Raw genomic sequence first — 22,627 nt, forward strand, 5'->3', positions numbered from 1 at the left:
TAATTTGTGTGATCAAGACTTACCTATACTTCAAAGTTTCAAAAGACCAAACACAATCATCCATCCATTAGAACTAACATTGTGTTTCAGTGAATCCCACTTAGTATCTGCCTAGAGATTCTGCTGTTTTGATGCATTCGGAATATAAAAATGCTTTTTCAAGTGTGAGACCAATCCAATGAAAATCTGATGTCTTCTCAGAGACTAATATTTTAAAATAACAGTATGTTAATGAATTGCATACGGAGAGTGGAATGCCAAAGGAAATGTCTGATATTTACACATTAATAAATGCATCACGATTAACTGCAGTGAATACCAAAATAATGACTGGCTGCGTATTTTAAAGACTTAGAAGTGGTTTTCTATTTTAAATGGTCACCAGCTTGTACACAATTGCTGTTTATATGCAAAATAGGAGGGCAAAAGACTTAGTGAGAGCGACAGGCAAGGGAAACATCATTACTAAAATAATCAAAATCCTTGGAGAATTGTAAAAAATTGCCTTTGCCAGAATAACTCCAACTGTTCTTAATCTCCTTCTCAATTTATTTCTTTATGAAGGGTGTTGCCAGGGTTCCACACAAGTACAGGTGAATAAAGAAGCATTCAAAGTAGCACAGATGTCCCCCCGCTTAAATTGCTAACACAGAATGAATTCACTGTTCTCTTTAGATTCCTTTAAGGAATAAAAAAATGAACCATTAAACTTCTGAGTTTTGTCTGTATTTTAGCAGCCAAAATACTTTCAAGCCTTTGTGTGTGTGTGTGTGTGTGTATGTGTGAGGGAATATGGAGCAAACTAAGGCATTAATGCAAAATATAACGTAGGTTATTCTTATTTCATTTTCAGATAACTTTCTCAATAAAGTTCCAAAAAGAATAAGTTGTTCTCTTTGATCATGATTTTGGAAAACTTAAATGCTTAGCTGTAGGTTGAGCATTTGAATTATATCGTTCTGTTAACCTGACTGACTTTTGACCAGTTTTAATTGTTCTGAAGTTCTCTGTATTAGAACAATAATCAGTGAAAAAAAAAAGTTATTTCATTTCTTCTGCCTACTAATGAAATTACAGGAAGTTTGTCGACACTGTACACTGCACGTCTGCCTTCTAATATAGAAATACTGTTGTCTGTCATGTGAATGAAGGTTATAATAATAAAGGAATGTGGAAGGTTACTGATCTAGTTATTTGAAATTTCTCTTAATTTTTTGATTGTGTAAATGTTACTTTATCATTCATAGTAAAAATGGTATTTTTTTTCTTGAAGTCCAATTGAAATGAGTTGTTAAAACCTCTCTGGCAGAAGAGAAAATTTGAGGTCTCTGAGGAGGAAACGGGCAGGAAGGGCCGCCAGTGAGGTAGCACAGGCTTCAAGATATAGCATGGATACAGCGCCTAATACTTCTGCAGTTTTACCTCTGCCGTGGCTTACTTAGTGACCTCGATCCAGTTACTTCATTTCTCTATGTCTCGATCTTGATAGCTTTAAAATGACTATCACAGTGTTGATGCATCCCTTATAAAATATCTGTGAGAATTTCCATAAAAATTGCTCTTGGGGAGATTCCGATTGGACACCAGAGGGAAATTTTTCACAGTGAGGACAGTCACCATTGGAATAATCTCCCCAGGGAAGGGGTTGACTCGGCCACGTTGCACACCTTCAAGAGTCACCTGGACAGGGTGCTGGGCCATCTTGTCTAGGCTGTGCTCTTCCCAGAAAGGTTGGACTAGACGATCCCTGAGGTCCCTTCCAACCTGTGATTCTGTGATTCTGTGAAAATGTTGTTTTCAAGGCTTATTTCAGTGAATGTCTCTCATTTGTTTCTTAAAATAAGAGCAGATATCCCACCTCAGTGTAAAATCTATGACCTTTTTGAGTAAGAGCGATTTAAAAGTAAGTTGATAGTCATTCTTCTGAGTTAACCCATGATGCTCTCAGCAGGGCCCACAGTTATGTATTGTTGGGGCACTGAGTGTACAATGCATCTATGTGGTGATTTCCTCTTCCTAACTGCCAAGGGCTTGGCCAGTTATACGTGGTGTTTTGGCTGGGCCAGGCACGGAGAAATAAAAGGAATTAGCTTTGTATTACAAAACTACTCTGAGCTCAGCCTTCACTTGTTATCAGGTTCCTGTAACCGCCATTCTGCCATGCTACAGAAGTCATTTAGTGAGATCTTAGAGTCCTACTGAATAATCATCTTAAAGTTTGCCCAGTTTTCTTTAAACGTTAGAAAAGTGTGTCATGAAGAGGCAACAATTTGCTGTTAGTTGCCAGGTGATTGGTTCTCAGTATACTACACTGCACTGAAGAGGCCTAAATAATTACTAACATAAGTAAATCTGTAGTAAGTCCAATGATGAGTAAAGCTGTACTTTTTATTATTTGTTTGTTTTGGAGAAAATGGATGTTGACCTTGTACTTTTTGTACTGAGCGTTTGTAATAGTTTTCCAGAAACAGGAATTACTTTCTTCTCAAAAATCAAGTACAGCATCTTTTCTTGGGATTAACTCTGAAAATTTCTTTGCAGATTGTGGGAAAGATAAAATAGGAAAAAGTAAAAAATAATGAACAACCTTTGAGATATGCATCTAAATCATGTATGTTGCGTCTGTGTCAACTCAAATACAAATGAAAAAGGAAATAACAGACATTCTGAAAATGCATAAAGCCTAAACCCACTCTTTTCTTTCCACTTTTGCCAGGCAATAGGATCAGATTTCTTCCACCATCCTCATTTTCTTTCTTTGCATATTTATGCCTATAAAATCCTTTAATTTTGGTTTCCCATTCATTTTCAGGATTTATGCCTTTTAATCATTTAGTAAGGGGTGAACTGTTGAGCAATCTGAGTCTTTCACAGTCATTCTGTTTGGTAGAAGTTCCAATAGTTATATAGCTGAGTGAATGAATGTTTGTCTTAGACAAAAAGGCTGACTCATCATTTTCAGCTCATAAAGGAATATTCGGCAGTAGTACTAATTTCATTTGCATAGCTTGAATAGTTAGTGGCTATGAGGTTCGAGTTTTCCATTAGACTTAAATATTTAATTTCTATTTATTTATTATATATGTAAGAATTCAAGCATTAGATGTTATGAACTTAAAACAATTCCATAATCTATTTGTCCCATGAAACTATTAGAAATTGCTTTTTATTAATGCAGCAACTGTCTTGTCCTAACCGTTTGTTAGAACACTTGTAGGTATGCATGCATTGTCATACATGCATGCCCAAAAATTATCTTCTCAGAAGTGTTTGTAACATTATTAACATACAAAAAATCTAGATAATTTGAAAGTTGATAATAAAGAGTAGGAATTAGTCGGGTGAAAATAAAAAGGAGGTGAAGTTCTCGAGTACTGCTCTTACACACTTGACAGTTATTGCAGCAAGTTGAGGGTGACGTGTGGTTTGCAGGTAGGAGCAAAAGGAAGTGTTTTTAAACCTAGTAAGCATGTCCTTTTATTTCAGTGAGAAAAGGTTAGTTTGGTATAGGGGTGGGGTGGCTCTTTGCTTTGATAGTTTTGTTGGATAGTGAATATTCCCTCTTGGTGTTAAAAATTCAAAGTTTTTGGTATTGTACAAATGCAAAAAACTGCCACAGAAATTGAAGCTGTGTTGTTGTTGTTTAGACTGAGGAAAAAAAAAACCCTGATTAACAGTAAATTAGAGTTTGTCAATCACTGGATTTTTGGGGCATTTTACTTACAATTTTAGTAATTGAGGTTGCAGTTAGTTCCTCAAATGTAGCACCATGTTTTGTTCCACATTTTTTTCAATTTTTTAAATTTACAGTGTCACGTAGGAAGAGTAAGCTATTGAGTTTGCAGACAGCTTTGCTCACACTCCCTGAGTGTGGATGGCTCATTCTCTTCCTTCCTGGTTTTGCTCTTTTTCCTATTCTGCCCCTTACTGCCATCCCTCTGGGGGTTCATTCATGCAGTCTTTTATAGGCAGATGAGGACATGCATTGTCTGTGCTACAGACCAGCTTAAAACAAATACTAGGACGCTATAGGTAGCAAGCAGTAAGTACTATTACACTTGAAGCTGGTTTGGAGCTCCAGCAAGGGCTTCCCGTGTCCCCATAATCATCTGCAGGCAGATCTGTAACCAGCTGTGTATTTTGCAGTGCTGTGTGCGTGTTCCATTCGGTTTTGTTTTCCTTTATTGTTATTCCTCAGAGTTCCCCTGCAAACCTCTGAGCTGATCAGCACCATTTGGCATGTGGGGTGCTGAAAGACTGCAAACGGGGAAGGAGGTGCCCACCCAGCTTCTGCTGGATGACGGGGCTGCTGAATATGCTGAGTGGTACATAAGGGAAGCTACTGCCTCCTTAGTCTTCCAGGTGAATCTGCACTTTCTGTGCACTCACACCTTTAGCACTATCAGTGTCAGTACAGGATTCCCTAATGCTGTGCTTTCCCTGATTTTGGTGCCAATCCCCCGCTTCTAAGAAGCAGCAATGAGAAATAGTGGCTGCCTGCAAAATGTGTTAGGTTCAATGTTTTTACTTGACTTTTTAACCACTCCCAGCTTAACAACACTTAATTCTGTTCTGCCTTTACTATTTCAAGCCATGACACCATTACCTTCCCCTTACATCCCTCACAATCAGTTCCCAGCTTTAATTCTAGTGTCTTTATATTCCTTCTTCCTAGTATTTGCATTTCTTTCCCTCAATATGAATGAGCTATTCATTCAAGATAAATACATACAGATCATCAGCTGTTTGGCTTCTTCCTATAGTGAAATATTAATCTGGGCTACTGATTTGTTCTGTTCTATATGGAAAGTAAGTTGTTTAGTATACTCAAGAACCAGATTCAGTGGTGGTGATACCACTTAATGAAAACTACATAATTCTTTCCAAAGCTTGCAAGGCTGTTTTACCCTTTCTCTGATGTTCCTTATGCAGCCTGATTATTGCAAATGCTACTTACTCCCCAGTGTCTCTCTGCAGCATTGGTAATTAGTGCACAATACAATTTGCAGGAGGCATGCGGAAAAGCACTGAAGTGCATTGATTAATATTGCTGCTTAGTTTAACAGCAAGACAAGAAGCTAGCATGTACCAAGGCCTAAATTACTTGGGGTGGGGGGTCATGAGCTACAATGGAGAGTAAAGTGGGTTTAAAAATTAAAAAATCGCTATGCCCATTGATCTGACTGTTCAAAATGTCTTCCCCAAAGCATTCTACTGACAGATTTAGCATGTTGACAAAAAAAAAAAGCATTACAGCTTTATTAAACAAGTGAAAACCTCTAACCTTAATGCCCCTGGGCAGAGTGCTTCCAATTCTGAGTGGAGGAGGCAGCCATAATCTTCTGTCTTACAAAGCCAGCAGGGAAAAACCCCAGATCCTCTGTGTTTCGCCTGATGTTTCCAGGAATGCCACTTAAAGGCTTGCTGTGATGCTGCTTAGTCTTACCAATGTGCTTGAGTGAATTGAATCTGGATGAAAAAGTGTGCTGCAAATGTAAGTTGCTTAAAGAAGCAGCATGAGCATTAATAAATGCCAACACAGGTCTAGTTCCATTCTAAATTCTTTTTTTTTTTCCAGCTGCTATAACTTACAGTTGAAGGCATAAAAATCCATATCTTGACATGGCCTAAGGATTTAGCCTGAAGTTCAGCTCTAATGCAGATGTTTACCTCATCATGCAGACATGTTTACTTCATTCTGGGTTTTAAAAGTGATTTTAAAAAAACAGTCTATGTGCTGACTTGACCTGTCATCTAGAGAGCTTTGTTGCTTGTTGGGAGCTCATATTCAGGATGTTTTAGAGAGGCTGCTGAGGTTCACCTGACCCTCTGTTACCACCTGCTGCTCTTCCACGTAGGCACCAGTGATACTATTGGGGTGACCTGGGAGGTATTACATGTGACTATATGGTTCTGGGGGAGATGGTCAAGGGCATGGGGATCCAGGTGGTATTATCCTTGATTCTGCCAGTAAGAGGGAAGGGTATGGAGGAGAATTGGGTGAAGTAGATGAGGCATTCTTCAGACAGCTTCATGTTCACAGGTCCTGGTCCTCATGGGAGACTACATGATGCTGGTGGTCTGCTGGAAGGATAACAGCAGGGCACAGGTGATCTGGGAGATTTCTGGATTCCACTGATAACAACTTCCCAACACAAATGATTGAGAAGCCAACAAGGAGAGGTGCTTTGCTGGGCCTGATGCTTACAAACTAGAACTGGTTGTGGGTGTCAAAGTTGGCGGCAGCCTTGGCTGCAGTTACCACAAGGTGATGGGCTTCAGGATCCTGAGAGGAGGGAGCAGGACAAAAAGCGGGACCTCAGCTATGGACTTTCAGGAGAATAGACTTTGGCCTCCTAAGAGATGTGCTTGGAAGGATCCCATGAGATGCAGTACTGGAGAGAAGAGGGATCCAAGAGAGCTGGATGATATTCAAGGATCACCTTGTCCAAGCTCAGAAATGGTCTATCCTGACAAGCAGGAAGTCAAGCATGGATCAAGCAGGATGTTTTTTTCCTTGACTTTGGTAAGATTTTGGGCTCTGTGTCCCATGCCATCCTAACAGAGAGTAAAGAATGGGTTAAATAAGTAAACAGAGAGGTTGAGTGAAAACTGTCTGAATGTCTGCACCCAGAAGGTGGTGCTCAGTTGCACAAAGTCCAGTAGGAGGCAAGTCTCTAGTGGTGTACTCCCAGGATCAAAAATGAATCCAGTCCTGTTCAACACCTTCTTTCTGGATTTGGATGATGGAGCAGAGTATGTCCTCAGCAAGTTTGCTGATGATACAAAACTGTGAGTAGTTGATACCCCAGAGGGTTATGCTGCCATTCAGGGGGACCTCGACAGGCTGGAGAATTCAGCAGAGAGGAACTTTATGAAGTTCAGCAAGGGGAAATGTGAAGCCCAGCACCTGGGCAGGAATAATCCCATGTGAAGGTACATGCTGGGCACCAATTGGCTAGAAAGCAGCTCTGCAGAAAGGGAGTGGTATCTCAGTGGGCAGCAAGTTGAGCATAAGGCAGCAATGCACCCTCATGACGGGGATGGCCAACAGCATCCTGAGCTGCATTAGGATGAGCATTGCCAGCAGACGGAGGGAGGTAATCCGTCCTCTCTGCTCAGTGCTGGTGAGGTCTCATCCAGAGTGTCAAGTCCGGTTCTGAGCTCCCTAGTACAAGAAAGACGGACTTACTGGAGTGAGTTCAGCAAAGAGCTACAAAGCGACTGGAGCATCTTATGCATGAGGAGAGGCTGAGAGCTGAGACTGGGCCTTGAGAAGAGAAGGCCTGGGGGAGTGGATCTTACCAATCTGAACAACATCTGATGGGAGGGAATGAAGAGGAAGCAGCCATACTCTTTTCAGCAGTGCCCATTGAGAGAACAAGAGTCAATGGGTGCAAATTAAACCACGTGAAATTCCATCTGAATACAAGGAAACAATTTTTTACTATGAGAGTGATCAAGCACTGGCACAGGCTGCCCAGAGAGGTTGTCGAGTGTCTGCTTGCGGAGCTATTCAAAAGCTGTCTGGACACAGTCCTGAGCAACCTGCTGTAGGTGACCCTGCTTGAGCAGGGCGGCTGGACTAGATGATCTCCAGTGGTCCTTCCAACTCCAGTGATTCTGTGAATTCTTTTTAAAGTCCTGGCTGTAAAAGCAGCAAATTCAAAAACAAACAAACAAACAAAAAAAGCAACCCAGGAACTGTGAAAAGCTTGTTCAGTTGATTGCTCTCGTGCTAAAGCGGTAGAATCCTTGTTTTGATTTGTCTCAGTGGAACTGTGGCAGCTAATGTCATCTAATCTTCTTAGCATTCTGGAGTGAGAAAGGTTTTTTCCTCAACTCTTTCATATAGTGCGGACCAAAGGAGAGTGCAGTTATGCTAAACAAGGAACAAAGTTTCATGGCCATACAGTCACTGGTTATTGCAACAGATATGTTGTGCTTGAATTCTTCCACAGAATGCAACACACTTCACCTGAGGCACTTCAAATATACATGGCTTATAGAAAATGTTGATGCCCTAGAGAAGAAGGGGAGGAAAAGTTATGGCAAGTGGAGCGTTGCACTTCCCCTTCAGTGTGTGAGAGCATAATTTGCAACTATATACATATACACAGATCACTGCATCTGAAATGGGGGAAGTGGACAGGATGATGTTTGGTAGGTAGTTCTTTATAATATAAATCAAATGAGAAACACATCTCAGCCAAGTGTATGCCTCCCTATAAAAAGCTTTGCAACTATTGACATTCAGACTAGGTTAGTTTTCAGATAGTACTAACTGGGGAGGATTCAGAATTTTGCCCTTATATGTTGCCACTCCTAAATTGGGGCAGGTTCCTACAGTAGACATAGTGTATTGTTTAATGCCTGTTTCTTTAGAGATCCTTGTCACTTACTGTAAGGAGGAGCAAGAGGTTGAATCCAGTTTTAAAACATAGCAGCACTTAAAAGGAAATCTCTGCTCAAAATCCTGCAGGATTTTGAGGCAGTGACCAACAGTATACATTTGCTCAAGGAATCCAGGTGACTGTGGGTGTCTTTAGTTTCTGCGTTAGCTGTGAAATGATCTGAGGAAGACATTTCAATCACAGTACTGAAAGTCATTTTAGGTTACACTTGTTAACAAATGTTTTGCCTAATTATGGTCCCCACATATTTATTACTGCTCAGAAACAAAGATTCTGGTACACTGTTGACTGTTGTTTCTTTAGCGCAAAAAGCAGTGGTTATAGTTTAGAGGAATGGTGAGAATGTATTCAAGTGGATTTGTGCTGAAGTAGATCAGCAGCGGGTACAATAACTTTTTCCTCAAGGAAGTAACTCATAGCTTTCTGTGGAAACTCGCTAAACTGACTCCAGCCAATCCACAGGTCATCTCTCTGTGCCCTTAGGATGTCTCCTCTGCCATTGGCTCTATCTTTCCTTTTTCAAGGAAAGAGGAATCTATTGCAACAGATTTTAGAGGCAGTCTTCAGTATTTTTGACTGGGAATCTGTGCTTTTGTGTCTTACATGCAGCATGACACCTTGATACTGATTGAGGTGTATTTTCGGGCTATTTGTAGATGACTGCAACTGTATAGACAGTTTCTTATTTTTGATGAAGAAGTCATATGTTGGATCGAAGAATGTTTACTGTCTAATTTATCCAAAGTGTTTGGAAAGGCTAACTTTATTAAATGAACCAAAGCTCCAGTGTTTGTTCTCTATTGATCTAAATGAAGCAATGAAGAATATATGCACTTTTTCCCATTGGCAGGGTTTTTTATGCTCCTTCCTCCTTATTTTTTAATATAGTTCTATAATTAAAACTTCCTTGTTCTTACTTTATGAAAGAACATTCATGGCATGTAGATCTTTTTCATTTAAATACCTTGATATCAGAAATATGTCCTAAAAATATCTAGTAGCTAAGCTTAAGAGAACTACCACACTCAACATTTTAATCAGATAATTTTTCCCTTTGGCACAGTTTGTGCTTTGCATTCTTCAAGTTCTTTAGTTGTATGAGCCTGTACCTTACACTCTCCAGGAGTGAATAATAGGGCCTTAAATTTGTTGTTGCTGATTACAGCTTGCTGATACTCCTTTTGTAGCCAAAATGGATTTGAAAAAGACTTCAGTATAATTCAGAATCTCGTTCACAATCTGCAAATTTACCTATCTACAGATAAATTCATTGTATCTTACTAGAGTAGAGCTGATTTTTACAAAGGACAGGTAGATGATTTCCTGGGGTCAGCATTATTTTAAGCAGTCATTTAAGGGGAACAGGGTTTAAGAAATGGTGATCAATTTTTCAGGTTTCCATAAGAAAAATTCAGTAAATATGTTGTAACTCCTGTGTCCGTGCTCTAGGTAACACAGCTTTCATTCCTTAGTGGGATGAGGAAGCTGTGAATCTGAAACTAGAGTACTTTCTCATTTCTGCTACAAATAAGAATATAGCAAGCCATTTTTGAATGAGAAATCTCAAGGTTGTGCTTCTTTCTCAAAATGAATAAACGTGTTCGCTTCTATTTTCAATTAGAAACACACATTCTGGAACAGAAAAAAGAAGGCTTTTGTGTTGAGTTTCAATTTCATCAGAACTCTCAACAAAGCCCAGAATTTTTCATCGAGGCAGAAGCTGAAGCACTGAAACTTTCAGATTTGTCAGTAACCGGTCAAAGAAGCGGAGCCCCAAGTGACTGTAGTTCCAGTTCTGAAGAATCAAGGTAAAAAGAAATATCCCTGTATGCAGTTTTTCTAGATTCAAATTATAGACAATATACATGTGGATTTTTAGATAAAGATAGGGAAGTTTACTTCCTAACTGAGAATCAGTAAGTCAGCTTTTTACTTAGACTCACCATATCTGCCTTTCTTTCTGTGTAGAATGCAGCACTTAACCCTTGCATTCACTAGCACTGATAGAAAATACGATCATCGCAATGGCTCATGTGACACACTGCCGGTATTTCAATGTCTGTGATCTCTCCAGAAAATTTAAAAAATGCATTCTGAACAGAATTACAAAAGATGATCTAAAAGTCTAGTAGTGTCTGTGGCTTTACACAATAAGCACAACGTACCCTAAGTATGATGCGTGGGTAGGAATCAGGAGTGAAGCAGGGTGGATGTGAGTAGGAAGCAGGAAGAAAGCAGGGTGGAGTCTTGATGAAGTTGGAAGAGTAAAGAAGAGCTGTAATACCTTGTAGGCAGTCTGTGACAGGAATCTGGAGAGGAAAAATACGGTTGAAAAGTGTAATGTGAACTCTGAAGATTTTATTCTGTGATTCATTTTGGTCATTTATTGTCACTAATTTCCGCACTGAGCTATGGCCCTCTACTGCAGTCTTAAGAAACATAGAGACTCATGCTATATGTGACGTACTGTGAAGGTATACCCAGCTGACTGGGGAACATGCTACCGGTTTTGAGTGACTTAGGCATTCTGATGCTCAAAGCTTAACTGAGAGTGACAGAGTTGCTTTTGAAAATGGGATCGAGGCTTCAGAGCACTGTGATGTACTTCTGAAAATGTACTCTTAATTTTTCACCTGCCTGACAGATTCTACGCCTGGTTCTGTTATCTTTAGCATGATCTAGTGGTGACCCATTGGGCCAAAACCAGTCCGTAGTATGTTTCCATCTGGCCTGTTGCCTTTTTTAGCATTAGGACCTGAGATACGCTCTTAGGGCAATGCATCCTGCACTAAAAGCCAAATATAATCCTGAGTGCTTAAATACAGCCCAGCACAGAGTCAGCCAAAGGTTGTTGCTCCTACTCTTCTCCAGTACCACTCACACTGGAAATCAGGCTGGTCTTGAACACCAAGATTAACCTCCTACAGCAGTCAATGTATTGAAACATCTCATCTGCAAATATGTAGGATCCTTAAGCTATAGGCCAAAGCTTCATTGTGGTAGATACTATATAAACAGCACAAAATCTGTCCTTCCTCAAATAGACTGCAATTAGAATATAAGATGAGAAAATATCTTGATATAGAACAACCCAGGAGATGTTGAGTCAGTATAGATTTGCATTGTAGATAATGATCTTCGTGTACCATCAATGTGACTAGTCAAGTTTTCTTTTAGACATCAGGAAGAAAACATTTGAGGCATTGAAAGATGATGATGAGGTATATTCAGACTTGCTCAGGGGGAGCATCTCCTGAACATGGAAACTGCACAAAAAAGCTTGAGGTTTGTAATGTCTGGGCAATAGTATCCAGAGGCCTCTATCACTTGCAGTTCAAAACAATGCTAAATGAAATTTGCTAGACAGAGCAAAGATGAAATATGCTTTGAAGGATCTTGAAAGTGAAGACAAGCAGTTCAGGCACTCTTCCACCCCATATATACACTATATGCACTATATTACACTAAGTAAGTAGGTTTTTTATGTGAATCGCCCTGCTGTCTATGTTTGATGTGCTTTATGTTGCACCATAGTTTGCCTGCAGAGTACCGATCTTATCTTCCTTCTGAAAGAGCCATAGAGAAAACAAATCCAATGGAAGCAGGTGAAGAAATGGGTAGCTGAGTGCAAACAACTATCTACTTAAGGGAATGACTCTTTGGAGCAACAGATGGCTTTCCTTTTCTATCTAGGATGTGAATTACGCATAATGAAAGTAATGTATATGGTAGAAATAGGAGTTGAAAGGGTATAGCTTTTCTATGGCTACATCTTATGACTCATTGGCCATGAAGCCTATAAACAGAAAACGTTTAAGGGAAGCGAATGTTAAAAATATTAGGTAATCCCTCTTCTAATCCATTAATCTACTGATTTTGCTGCCATTTTACAAGTGAGATATGAGTTATCTGTGAGTATCAAAGGATAGCCAAGGAGTTTTATATAAGTCTTGCCATGAGACCGAATTGTTGTGGCCATTGAATCTTGTCTTATTTTTCCCTGTCTATGGCTAAATAAGTAGTCTTAAAACTCTCTGCTATACAGTGTGGAATACCTGTTGTCACTTATAATATTTACAATAACACCATAATTTTAAAAATTTCTGCAAGATGAGCTCCTAGATCTTGTCTTCTGGATATTTGCATTTCACTTCATGTGGAATTGCCCATCCTACCAAAGAATTTGATTTATTTTAACCTGAGAATCAGTTTGATTCTCAAATGTTTCATTTCTTTGTCAATCCATATTAGGCACAGGTTTTTAATATTTGCTTCCCTTAAGTGTTTTCTATTTATAGGCTTCATAGCCAATTTATATTCTTCTGTTTAATGCCTTAGCACTGTAGTATATTTATTTACTATTCCATGTTTACAGGCTTTTTTTTTTCAGAATTACAGATTTAAGAAGTGGTAGAAGGAAATCACTTTTACTGGCTATTTAATACATTTCAATGGTTAAAAAATTTGATAATTTATTTCTGTGTATTTTGTTTCAGAGGAGGGGAGAAACTGGTTTTGCAGTATTTTTCTTTCTTTTTTTTTTTCCTCTTAAACACAGCACCGTAGAAAGAAAGGCTAACAGGATGCTCCCTGAATTTATATCATCATGGAACGATACTGCAGATTTAGGTGGAAAAACAGAAACTGCACTCCTTTTAAAAGAATTGGACACTCTGAGGGCCAAAAATAAAAAGGTACAATTGAGATATTCAGATCACAGTATTTGCTCTTTTATGGTTGTCTTACAAAACATACATTTTAAACTGTTCCTAATTTAGTTTTGTTATTTATTTTAGTGCACCAATCAATAGCTTTCTTGTCATTTTGGATTCTTAGCATCTGCTTAACAACTGCTTCTCTGGAATTAAGAAAATCTTTCATCCTACCATTTGACCTTTTTAATCAGTGACATAGGTTCTTGCATCATGCATGAAAACCAAGGAGAACCAAAACAAAGGCCAGGATTTCATTAATTGAATCTCGAGCTACATGTGGTCCAGATAATGAATGTGCCCTGATACCTCCTCCTTGATGAGGGGAAGAAAATTCCATCCTACTTGCACACTGCATTGCTTCTACAGTTAGTAGTGGTTGCATGCACCTGAACAACAGAAAAGTCTACAGTCTTTCCATGAAGTGTTATTGAAGAGTAAATGGCAAGCTCAGATACCTGTCCAAGAACAGATCTAGTGAATTCCCAGTTAAAAAAAAAGGCCTCAACATGTGAAAGAATGTCAGTTTTCTATGCACATGAAAAATCATGCATTTACACCAGTCTCCTCAGGCCGTGATGTCAGTACTCTTGGTAGGAAATAGGCTATTCATGCAGACAGCACCTGCATTATAATTCCATGTAATTCTGAACTTCCTTAGCGAAAAGGGCCACAGCTGGTGATACCTGAAGAAGAGAATCCCAAATAGAAATAATGTCACACACACTGCTGCTTGTCTCACAGAGCAAGATAGGGCAGATGATTAAAAATATGTTTTTAACATTTGTCCTTCAAAGACATAAATATAATTAACTGAACTTCTGTTGCATTGCTTAGTGTTTGTATTTTGGGGGTAAGTAACTATTATTTAAAATTCTGTCGTGGTTAAAAGAGATGGTTGACTGTTTCAGCTAGGTAAGAATCTTACTGTCCATTTGTTCAATTCAGCTTCAGGATAAGCTGTCTGAAAAGGACAAGGAGCTGAAGACAATAAAACTGGACTTAGAACTGCAAGAGAGAGCTACAGAAGCTAAGATTGCAGAAAAGATTGCAGGTACAGTAGGCAAGCGTTTAACAGATGGCTGTATGGCTCATACAGTACCCGCGGTTGCTATATGACGTGGCCGAGTGAATGTTAGCTTTATTTGCTAAAGGAGGGAAGATTTGACTTTTTTTGTGTGTGTGTGGCTGTTTAGAGTTGCTTAGAAAATAGGTGGCTTTAACATCCTGGTACTGGTATTAGCAGGAGCTTTACCTGTATTCATACTGATTTGGGCATTAAATGCATTGTTAACACCATGTCAATCCAATCACAAAAAGGTTGTTTGTTTTGTTGGAAGGTCCTGAACAAACAAGGGGAAATAATGATTACCAGTGCCTCTACCTTTCAACCAGCAGTTCAAATACCACTTATTGTTTTAGCTTGTTCAGAGCAATACTACCCCCTCCCCGTGTATGGAGATAGTCGCGCATTCACCTCAACCAGAGACCTGCACTTTCCTTGAAAAATCTGTCCTTTTGGTAGTAAATGAATTTTTGTCTGATGATGGTATGTCTTCAGTGAATGAAGTTTATACAAATTTACACAAAATTAAAGGTTTTTAAGTTTATAGTTGAATGCACACTTATATTTTTGTTTATTCTTTGAGTAGACATACAAGAATGGAGAGATTTTGTATTCTATGATTTTGGAGTTTTCTAAAGCAATGAAGCTGAGTGTTTTTATTATTGAAAAGTGACTTTGTATACAGTGTACCCAGTGGATGAAGAATGCTCTGAGGTTTTTCTCCAAGTGTTTCAAAGAAATTAATGGGAGTGCTTTTATAAATTCATTGTATCTTTTGTTCCTAAATAGCGTAAGCTACAGAAAATTGTGTCCTCATAGACTACGCACACTTCATATAGTATTAATAGTACTAATACCTGTACCCAAAATATTGGTACTGAAGGGAAAAATACCTGTCTTCAGGAAAATGGAGCAGAAAATAAACTCCAGCTGAAAAAACAGATGGCTGACTTTCTACTTAACGTCAGACTCCCGAGAATACAATATTCTGTATGTATTATAGATGGAAGAGAGAATTCCTAGTTTTTCTGTGGTGGAGGAAGGGAGAGGCAAATCTGATCTACATATGAGAAAAGAAATGGATATATAGGCATCATTTTATCCTTTTTTCATTTTACATAAACTGCTTGCTTTATTTTCAGAAGAAAGTAAATGCTCACTGCGTATCGTAGTTACATCCAGCAGCTGAAAGCTAATGCAAATTGTTTGGGTTGAATCCCAAGTTTTGTGTTTGTTCCTGGATATTTGCACAAGTGTTTTACCTCTGTAGCTGTAATAGAGAAGTATTCCCTCTGATATAGGTGGTCATTGCTCATTAAAACCTGGAAAGAATTGTGCGTCAAAAGGTGTGTCAAAAACATGTTTAGTTTCATTTTCATGGATACAGTTGAAATATTTGTTGGTGAATTGTTTTTTCCTACATTACTGTTTAAACTTTTTGATTACGTCCTAAGCATAATATTCTCTTCAAAACAGTATGGCATGAATATGGATATAATAATTAACATAGTTATTCCATTTTAAAAGGAAGAATAAGCCATATTTTAATGAGAGCTATGATGTGTAATGAGGATCACCTTTAAAAAATACTCTTTTTTTTCACCTTTTACAAGTTGAGGAAGTATAAAATCCATTACATGCTGAGAGAGAGGGCAAGAGGCTCCTTACTACTTAAGCTGTTCGCAAAAAGGAAGCATCGTTAATATTTCATGGTTCTTCTGCTTCCTCTCTTCTAAGACAGTTCTAAGACAGTAACAATTCTAAGAATGTTACTAAGTTTGGATAAATGTTTTGAAATCTGGAATGATGTGAACCAAACTGAATTTGTGGAGATCTATGTGTCTCTCACATAAAAACCTTGGGGAGTGTTCTAATGGACAAGCAGAACATAATAAAGAAGACTCAGTGTATTTAAGGAAAAACTTCCCCCTTTTGTTAAGTCCTTTGAGGAAAGCAGAACACGTGCTGCTGTGATTTCATGTTGCTAGTTAATGTTTAATTACTGCAGTGTATAACACATGGTAGAGTGAAGCTTGTAAATATGGGTGTTTGCATTTTTATTATTACTTAGTGCTGACTTTATGATAAGAAAATGACTCAACAAAATTATACTGTAAAGAACATCAGGAAGATACACCATAAAAATGTTACCTACTCTGAGGAATATTAAAATTCTATTTTAAAATGTAACCCTCTAATTGATGGGTTTTACGTGCACAAGTCCTGTGGAAAGAACAGAAAAGCAGAAGACAAATGCCATTTTAAAATGAAGTTAAAACAGTCTTCAGAAACAAATAGCCCAAAGCTTGTCACTTTGATTTTTACTTTGTTTAGAGGAAGAAGTGAAGAGGAAAGTGCAAATTTTTGAAACGCTTCATGAGAGAATAAGAAAAAGTGGAGTTAAGGCAGAAGACATACATGATGGAAGAGAATGTTTAATATTGTGTGCAGTAAATAACTTATTTTCAGAAGGTGTTTATTTTTAAATTTTACTAGCCTGGAAAATGGATTTTAGAACTTCCTTGGGTCCCTATCTCTGTCAGGTAGCTATGGCTAAGGAAAATCAGGGAATTCACAGTTTTGGTTGCAGGCTTTTAAGCATGAGAGACCATTCTTTCTGGTGGTCATAGTTGCCACCGGTTCCTGATGTTTCTTCATTATTCTTCTGTTGGGTTTCCTCTCATAAGCCAGTGTCAGGAGGTACTGTTAGTTTCACTGCCCATCATGAAGAGAACAGGTGGAGGCAACATTGGGAAAATCAAGGGACGAGCACATCATAAAAGAACTGAGACTAGGATAATGTAGGGGAAAAAGGGAATGCCACATGTGAACTGGGCATGAAGAACAGACGAATCTTGAAATGTGGGACTGCAGAATTTTCATATGTTGAACAGGAAAGGGAATGGTTGCATTCTGTGGGAGGGGAAAGGGAGAAGGAGCACACATCTTTTGAGGAGAGACAGGAATATAAGGATGGAGGTGTTGCAAGGGAGTAAGTCATCAAAAGAACTACCAGAGGGAACAGATCTCACTTTGGATGGACATAGTAAGCGACTTCATTTTTGCCTAACAGAAGAATTATACAGGAGTTATATAGAACTTTTAGAGGAAAGATCCGGCTGAGTGTAAGTGAGAACTGAGGAGCATAGTGGTAACCTCTCTAAACTGGAAAAAATATCAAAGCCCCGGTCTTCTCATAGTAACTCCCACCATTACTGGAACAAGATATACCACAGTTGGCATCAGAGCCCCAGCTCTTGGAATATTTTTGTTGCTATCACAGTGATATATACTGGGACTAAGAATAATGCTGAAGGAAAATATAATCAAAATATTTCTCATTAAATCTTTCTGTAGCAAGGGCTATTCTGTGGGGGTGGTTTGCCAATATCTAGTAGTAATGTTACCAAAATGTAATACCTTTTTTAAATGAGAGTCAACTGATTGAGTCCAGCCCTGCTAGGTCTGTTAAATGTTGCACGTTACTAATGCCTGAAAACTGTGTTAGCATTCTGCAGATGCTCTCTGAAAGACCAGGGTAATGATAGGAAATACAGTGTGGAAAAAGGGGGAAGCAGTACTACTAATACTGTTGAATATGTTATACAGCTTTCAGTCTCTTGGAAACTACGGCAGTATATAAGAAGTGACAGTGAAGTCTCTTCTTTCAGGTCTGTTTTTACAAAAATGTTGACAATTAACATTTGTGGTATTTTGGAATTCTTGAATATGATATGGAAATATTCAGGAACGTTATTTGATGTTTCCTAAATTAACTTGAAAAATAATTACTGGTGCATATGCAATAGTTTTAATAGCAAAAGTGAAAACAAATATCCAAGTGGTTATTAGCTTAGAGTTAGTTTGATTTAATATCCCATAAAGTAAGAGGAAATAAGTAATCTTGCCAGTAATAAACTTTGGGTGGCAATAACATCCAGCAGAGAAGAAAAGTATTTTCCATTTCTTCAAAGCTCACTTTAGAGTCCCTTTTTAGATGTTATTTTTCTTTCTTGCATGTCATCCATTAAAGATTAGCTGTGGAAGGTTGGAGCATGGAGAGATTATGAATGACAGAACAACTCCTGCAGAATAATAATCAGTTTTTGGTATTTAATGCTGTTTGACTTTTGCAGACACATTTCTTATTAACCTTTGGTACAAACAGAAATCCAGGTTCCTGATATCTCATGGAGAAGATGAATTCAAGATCCTCTTCCAATTAAACTGAAATAAGGCCAATCTTGGGCTTTAGCCAAAAGAACTCAGTAGTTCCCAACCCTTGTGTATATAAACCTAAATATGAATGTTATTTTACAGTTTAAGTAGGTAATGCCTATACTTCCCTAACTCAGTTTTCTGTGTATAATTCATTTCTGTGTATAGGCTACATAGTTCTTAGGGGGTTTGTCCTATTAATGCTTCATTATGCAAAACTATTTTCTGAATATTCTTTCAAAATCTTTCCTGGTAAATAACAAATTTTGAAAATAGCTGTAGGATTTGAATCCTCTGTATGGGAAGGTAGACAATCCATCTAAAGGACAGGAAAAATACCTCAAGGTGGGGATGTTGTGGCTGAGAACATCTTGGCTTAATTTTTAACAGCTTAATTTGAAACAATGTAGTTTTACCTTCAGATTGTTGGAATTGTTGATTCTCAAAAAGTCACATGCAGCTCTTTGAAGTACAATATATGATGAGCTGGCATAGGTTAAAATGTAAATTACTAAGCTATTTATGGTGGAGCTTGTACGTAGAAAGCAAGCCAGTATCTTCTGCATATTTTTATGACTAGCCTGGCCCTTCTCCCATGTCTGCTACGGTGCTAGATGAACATAAAGAATTGGGGATTATTCAGGAATAAAAAGGTCTGCAAATAATCTACTACTTGGGATATTTCAAAAACTTTTCTTTAACCTGTCAAATTATAACTTGCAAACTTCAATGCAACATTTATATTTTTCCCCCTAAAGTAAATATTCAGACATCAGCAATTATTCACTGAAAAAAAGTTTAACAACATTATGGTTTGAATTTTGAAGTCAGCTGTCTTTAGTGTATTAGAAGCAGCAGCTTAAGTATTGTACAGGGGTTGGCTTTCACAAGAACTGCCTTGGGGTCTGTGTATAATACGCTCTCCTATTCTTTCCCACTTTATTTTTTTTTTAATTGAATTGGGATCTGAGTACACAAAGAAAACCTTATGCAGAGCTGCGACTAAGCAACTTCAGCCTTTTATTAGGAACACTGTTTATAGCATTGGAAACATAGGAGCAGATGAATGCTATGCACTAAATACATACAACAAACACAAAGCAATAAAGAAGTCACTGTGTTCTATCAGTGTTTGTTCAGATTGCTTTATCTGTAAAGTCACATTTAGGTGTAAATGACTTATAGTCCATAACTGCTGGTTTAGAGCAGTGAAAACGAGTGAAAAAAGTTTTCCTATGATCTTCTTATCACTATTTTGCTTTTATTTTTCAGTTATAGATTATAACTGAGAGTAAATGAATGGTAGCTTTCAAAAAAAGAGCTAGGAACTTAAGCTGTCTGTTTCGAAATAGAACATTTCAGCACTATTTTTAACTCAACAGTTAGGCCTGGAGCTCATGGTGGTTTACCATTAACCTGAATGAGAACTGTGTAAGGGCCTTAGGCTTTGACCATTTCTAGGGATTATCTGCATTTTGTAACATGTATGTGCAGAGATCAATTAATGGCACATTTTAAAGGCTTTCATAGCAATGCAGTAAATCTGTTTTTTTGTTTATTTGGGTATGGTGAGATTGACTTCTTATTTAAGAATTGTGAGCACAGTCATGAAATCTAGTAGAAAGTAGTCTCAGAGGATTTTGATTTCTAAAATGACATATAACAAATACGTACATGTTTGTATTTCTGTAAGGAAAGCAAGCATATATCCATATGGTTAAATAAAATTTAATAATAGTGGCCCAACTGGAAATGGCAAGGATAGTTTCCAAGTCCTCCTGTGATTATACAGAGACCCAGCAATGCTGGACAGAGATGGGAGGACTGCTGAAAACGAAAAGGCAGGTCGTCATTGCACCTCTTTTTCCCAGTATACTTCCCTAATTCCTCACATTTGTGTAGTGGCTACTCAGAAATCCAAAGTGAAACCACACCAAAAAACCCTAAAAAGCTTCAGTTAAACCTCTCTGTAGGAGAAATTTCAGCTGACAGTTTTTTCATGGGAGCAGCTGAGCAGGATAAACAAGAAGCTGATTACAGGGATCTTGGATTCTAAGTATGACCTGGCCAAGCAAGTTCTTTCATGTTTTTATTTTTCCTTCAGAATAATATACATCTCCAAAAGGCAGAAAACAGAAAATATTCTTTGCTTCATTTTTTTCTCATGAGTTCAGCATTCCCTCCTGTGTTAGAGCTGTATACATGTATGAAACAGATGTCGAATCTTGCATCAACCTTTTTTTTTAGTCATTATTATTTCAGTCAATTTTTGAATATGTAAGATGCTCAGAGCCTTTTTTGTAAAAACATATCATCTCATTCGTATTTCTTGTTGCTGTAATGGTGCGAGTAACTAGTAAAATTAATTTGAATGTACCAGAATCAGTGCCAAAGAAAATCCCAAGTCACTTATTGTTCAGCAAACACTAATCTTGAATACTAAATCCTAAACTGCAAAACCCTGACCTTCTGCAACAATACATGGATATTAACAGGAAAACTTTCTCACCATGTCTTTTTCTCGGAAGTAACTAGTGCTTGTTACAAAATCAATCAGCAAAATTTTAATTGTACTATTTCTTGGATCAGGTTTTTTTCACATAGTCCAAAGCCAAGAGCAGTATTTCATTACATCTGTTAATGTCGAACACCTTGCAAAGTCCAAAATACTGCTATTATTTCTGTAAAACTGACTTATCTTGAAAGCTATTGTTGTAGTGTTATACTCTTTACTGTATCTTCTGAGGTAGCAGTATGGGTAGTGATCTCATCTTTTCCTTATAAAGCCTGGCCTGTATTCAGTATTTTACATTTTTCAATGAGTAATGTGAAGCGATTTCTGCTGCCATAGATGTTTTAAATCCTAACAATTTCTTCTTTCTTGCCTCTCCTATTCAGTTTTTTTTATTTACACAGATGACCTCTAGGAAATCAGCAAACAGACTTTTCCTGGGAACCATGCTTCCCTCCCTCCCCCCAAAGTTCTGTTGTTTGGAAAATCATGAACCACTGTTTAAACTAGCACGATTTCCAACACACCTTCTCAATACTGATGTATTTTAAAGGTAGTTAAAAAGTGTAGAAGATAGGTTTGCCAAAAGAATCAGGTTCAACTAAGAAAATATGTACACTGCTTTGACTCAGTAAACTCATACTCGGTATGGTTCATCTTCTTCATATTTACTTTTGCCCATATTAGAAAACAATTAGCTTACTAAACAAATTTGAGTATTTGGGAAGAAAAAAATCTACTTTGAGTCTCTCTCATTTGACTAAGAATTACATGATATTTGATAAGCTTGTTTAAAAATGGACATATCCAAATATTATTGTAAACACCCATTGATTTGTTTTACCTGCAATATAAGTATTTTACTTAGTTGGCTTACATAGTAGCTAATAATATTTGTTAATGTAATTTAACTGCTGTGAACCTTTACTGAACAAATATTGAAATTTATACAAGTCAAAGAAAGAGAATCTCTAATGACTTTTGTAAAAGCTTCCATTTAATAGTTAAGGAGAAAAGTTTATATGACATACCAGATGCAATTAACAGTAGATTTTACATTTAATAAAAAGAAAGAAGCATATGTATTTGCTTTATTCATTCCATCATAATTTGCATTAGAGCTGTGGGTGTTTAATGAGCAAATTCCAGCTAAAATGCTATATTGATTTTCTAAGTGAACTTTGTAATAGCTATCTACCTTACAAAAGCTCTCTGTTTACAATTGTTTTCTTTACTAAAAACTAAAAATGTTTTAGAATTGATGAGTTTAGCATAACGATTCTTTTAAAATAGAGAGCTCTTTTAGAGTATGCAGGGGTTTTAGTTACAAGGAGAAAGATGTTATTAAATTATTCCAAAGCAAATAAGGTTTATGCAACTAAATAGTAATGTCATATTTATATATATTACAATGTTTGCAAGCATTGGAAAATAATCCTTTTTTCTTAATTTAGCACTATGGGATTTAAATATTTTAATAACTATTAACTCTTGAATGTAATACATATACGAATTAGTAAACGACACAATTCATTTTAGCTTAATACTTAACTATTCATACTTCATTTTTGTGTGTCGTTTTCTTGCTTGAAACATGAGTTCTATAAGAATTTTTGTTTCTTGTTGGTCAGGCCTCAAGATAAACAGGATAGGGTTGGTTGGTGCGCCATTGGAAGGTCTCCAAGAAAAACCTCGTGGTGTCGAC

At 37.5% G+C, this 22,627-nt stretch overlaps 1 protein-coding gene across 16 annotated transcripts in view; it reads left to right on the forward strand.

The window, feature by feature from the left end:
• MIPOL1 (mirror-image polydactyly 1) overlaps positions 1-22,627 on the forward strand; it is a 201,633-nt gene that overhangs the window by 43,403 nt on the left and 135,603 nt on the right. For 14 of the 16 annotated variants that reach the window (XM_075103412.1, XM_075103414.1, XM_075103421.1 and 11 more), the window contains 3 exons: positions 10,036-10,222; positions 12,973-13,108; positions 14,075-14,180. In XM_075103412.1, coding sequence (XP_074959513.1) covers positions 10,036-10,222; positions 12,973-13,108; positions 14,075-14,180 — 429 coding nt within the window. Of the gene's footprint in view, positions 1-6,021; positions 8,164-10,035; positions 10,223-12,972; positions 13,109-14,074; positions 14,181-22,627 lie in introns of those variants that run through there. The other 2 variants (XM_075103411.1, XM_075103426.1) reach the window with 1 other exon arrangement.

This window comes from Phalacrocorax aristotelis, chromosome 9 (assembly GCF_949628215.1).
Source record: "Phalacrocorax aristotelis chromosome 9, bGulAri2.1, whole genome shotgun sequence".
Taxonomy (NCBI): Eukaryota; Metazoa; Chordata; class Aves; order Suliformes; family Phalacrocoracidae; genus Phalacrocorax; species Phalacrocorax aristotelis.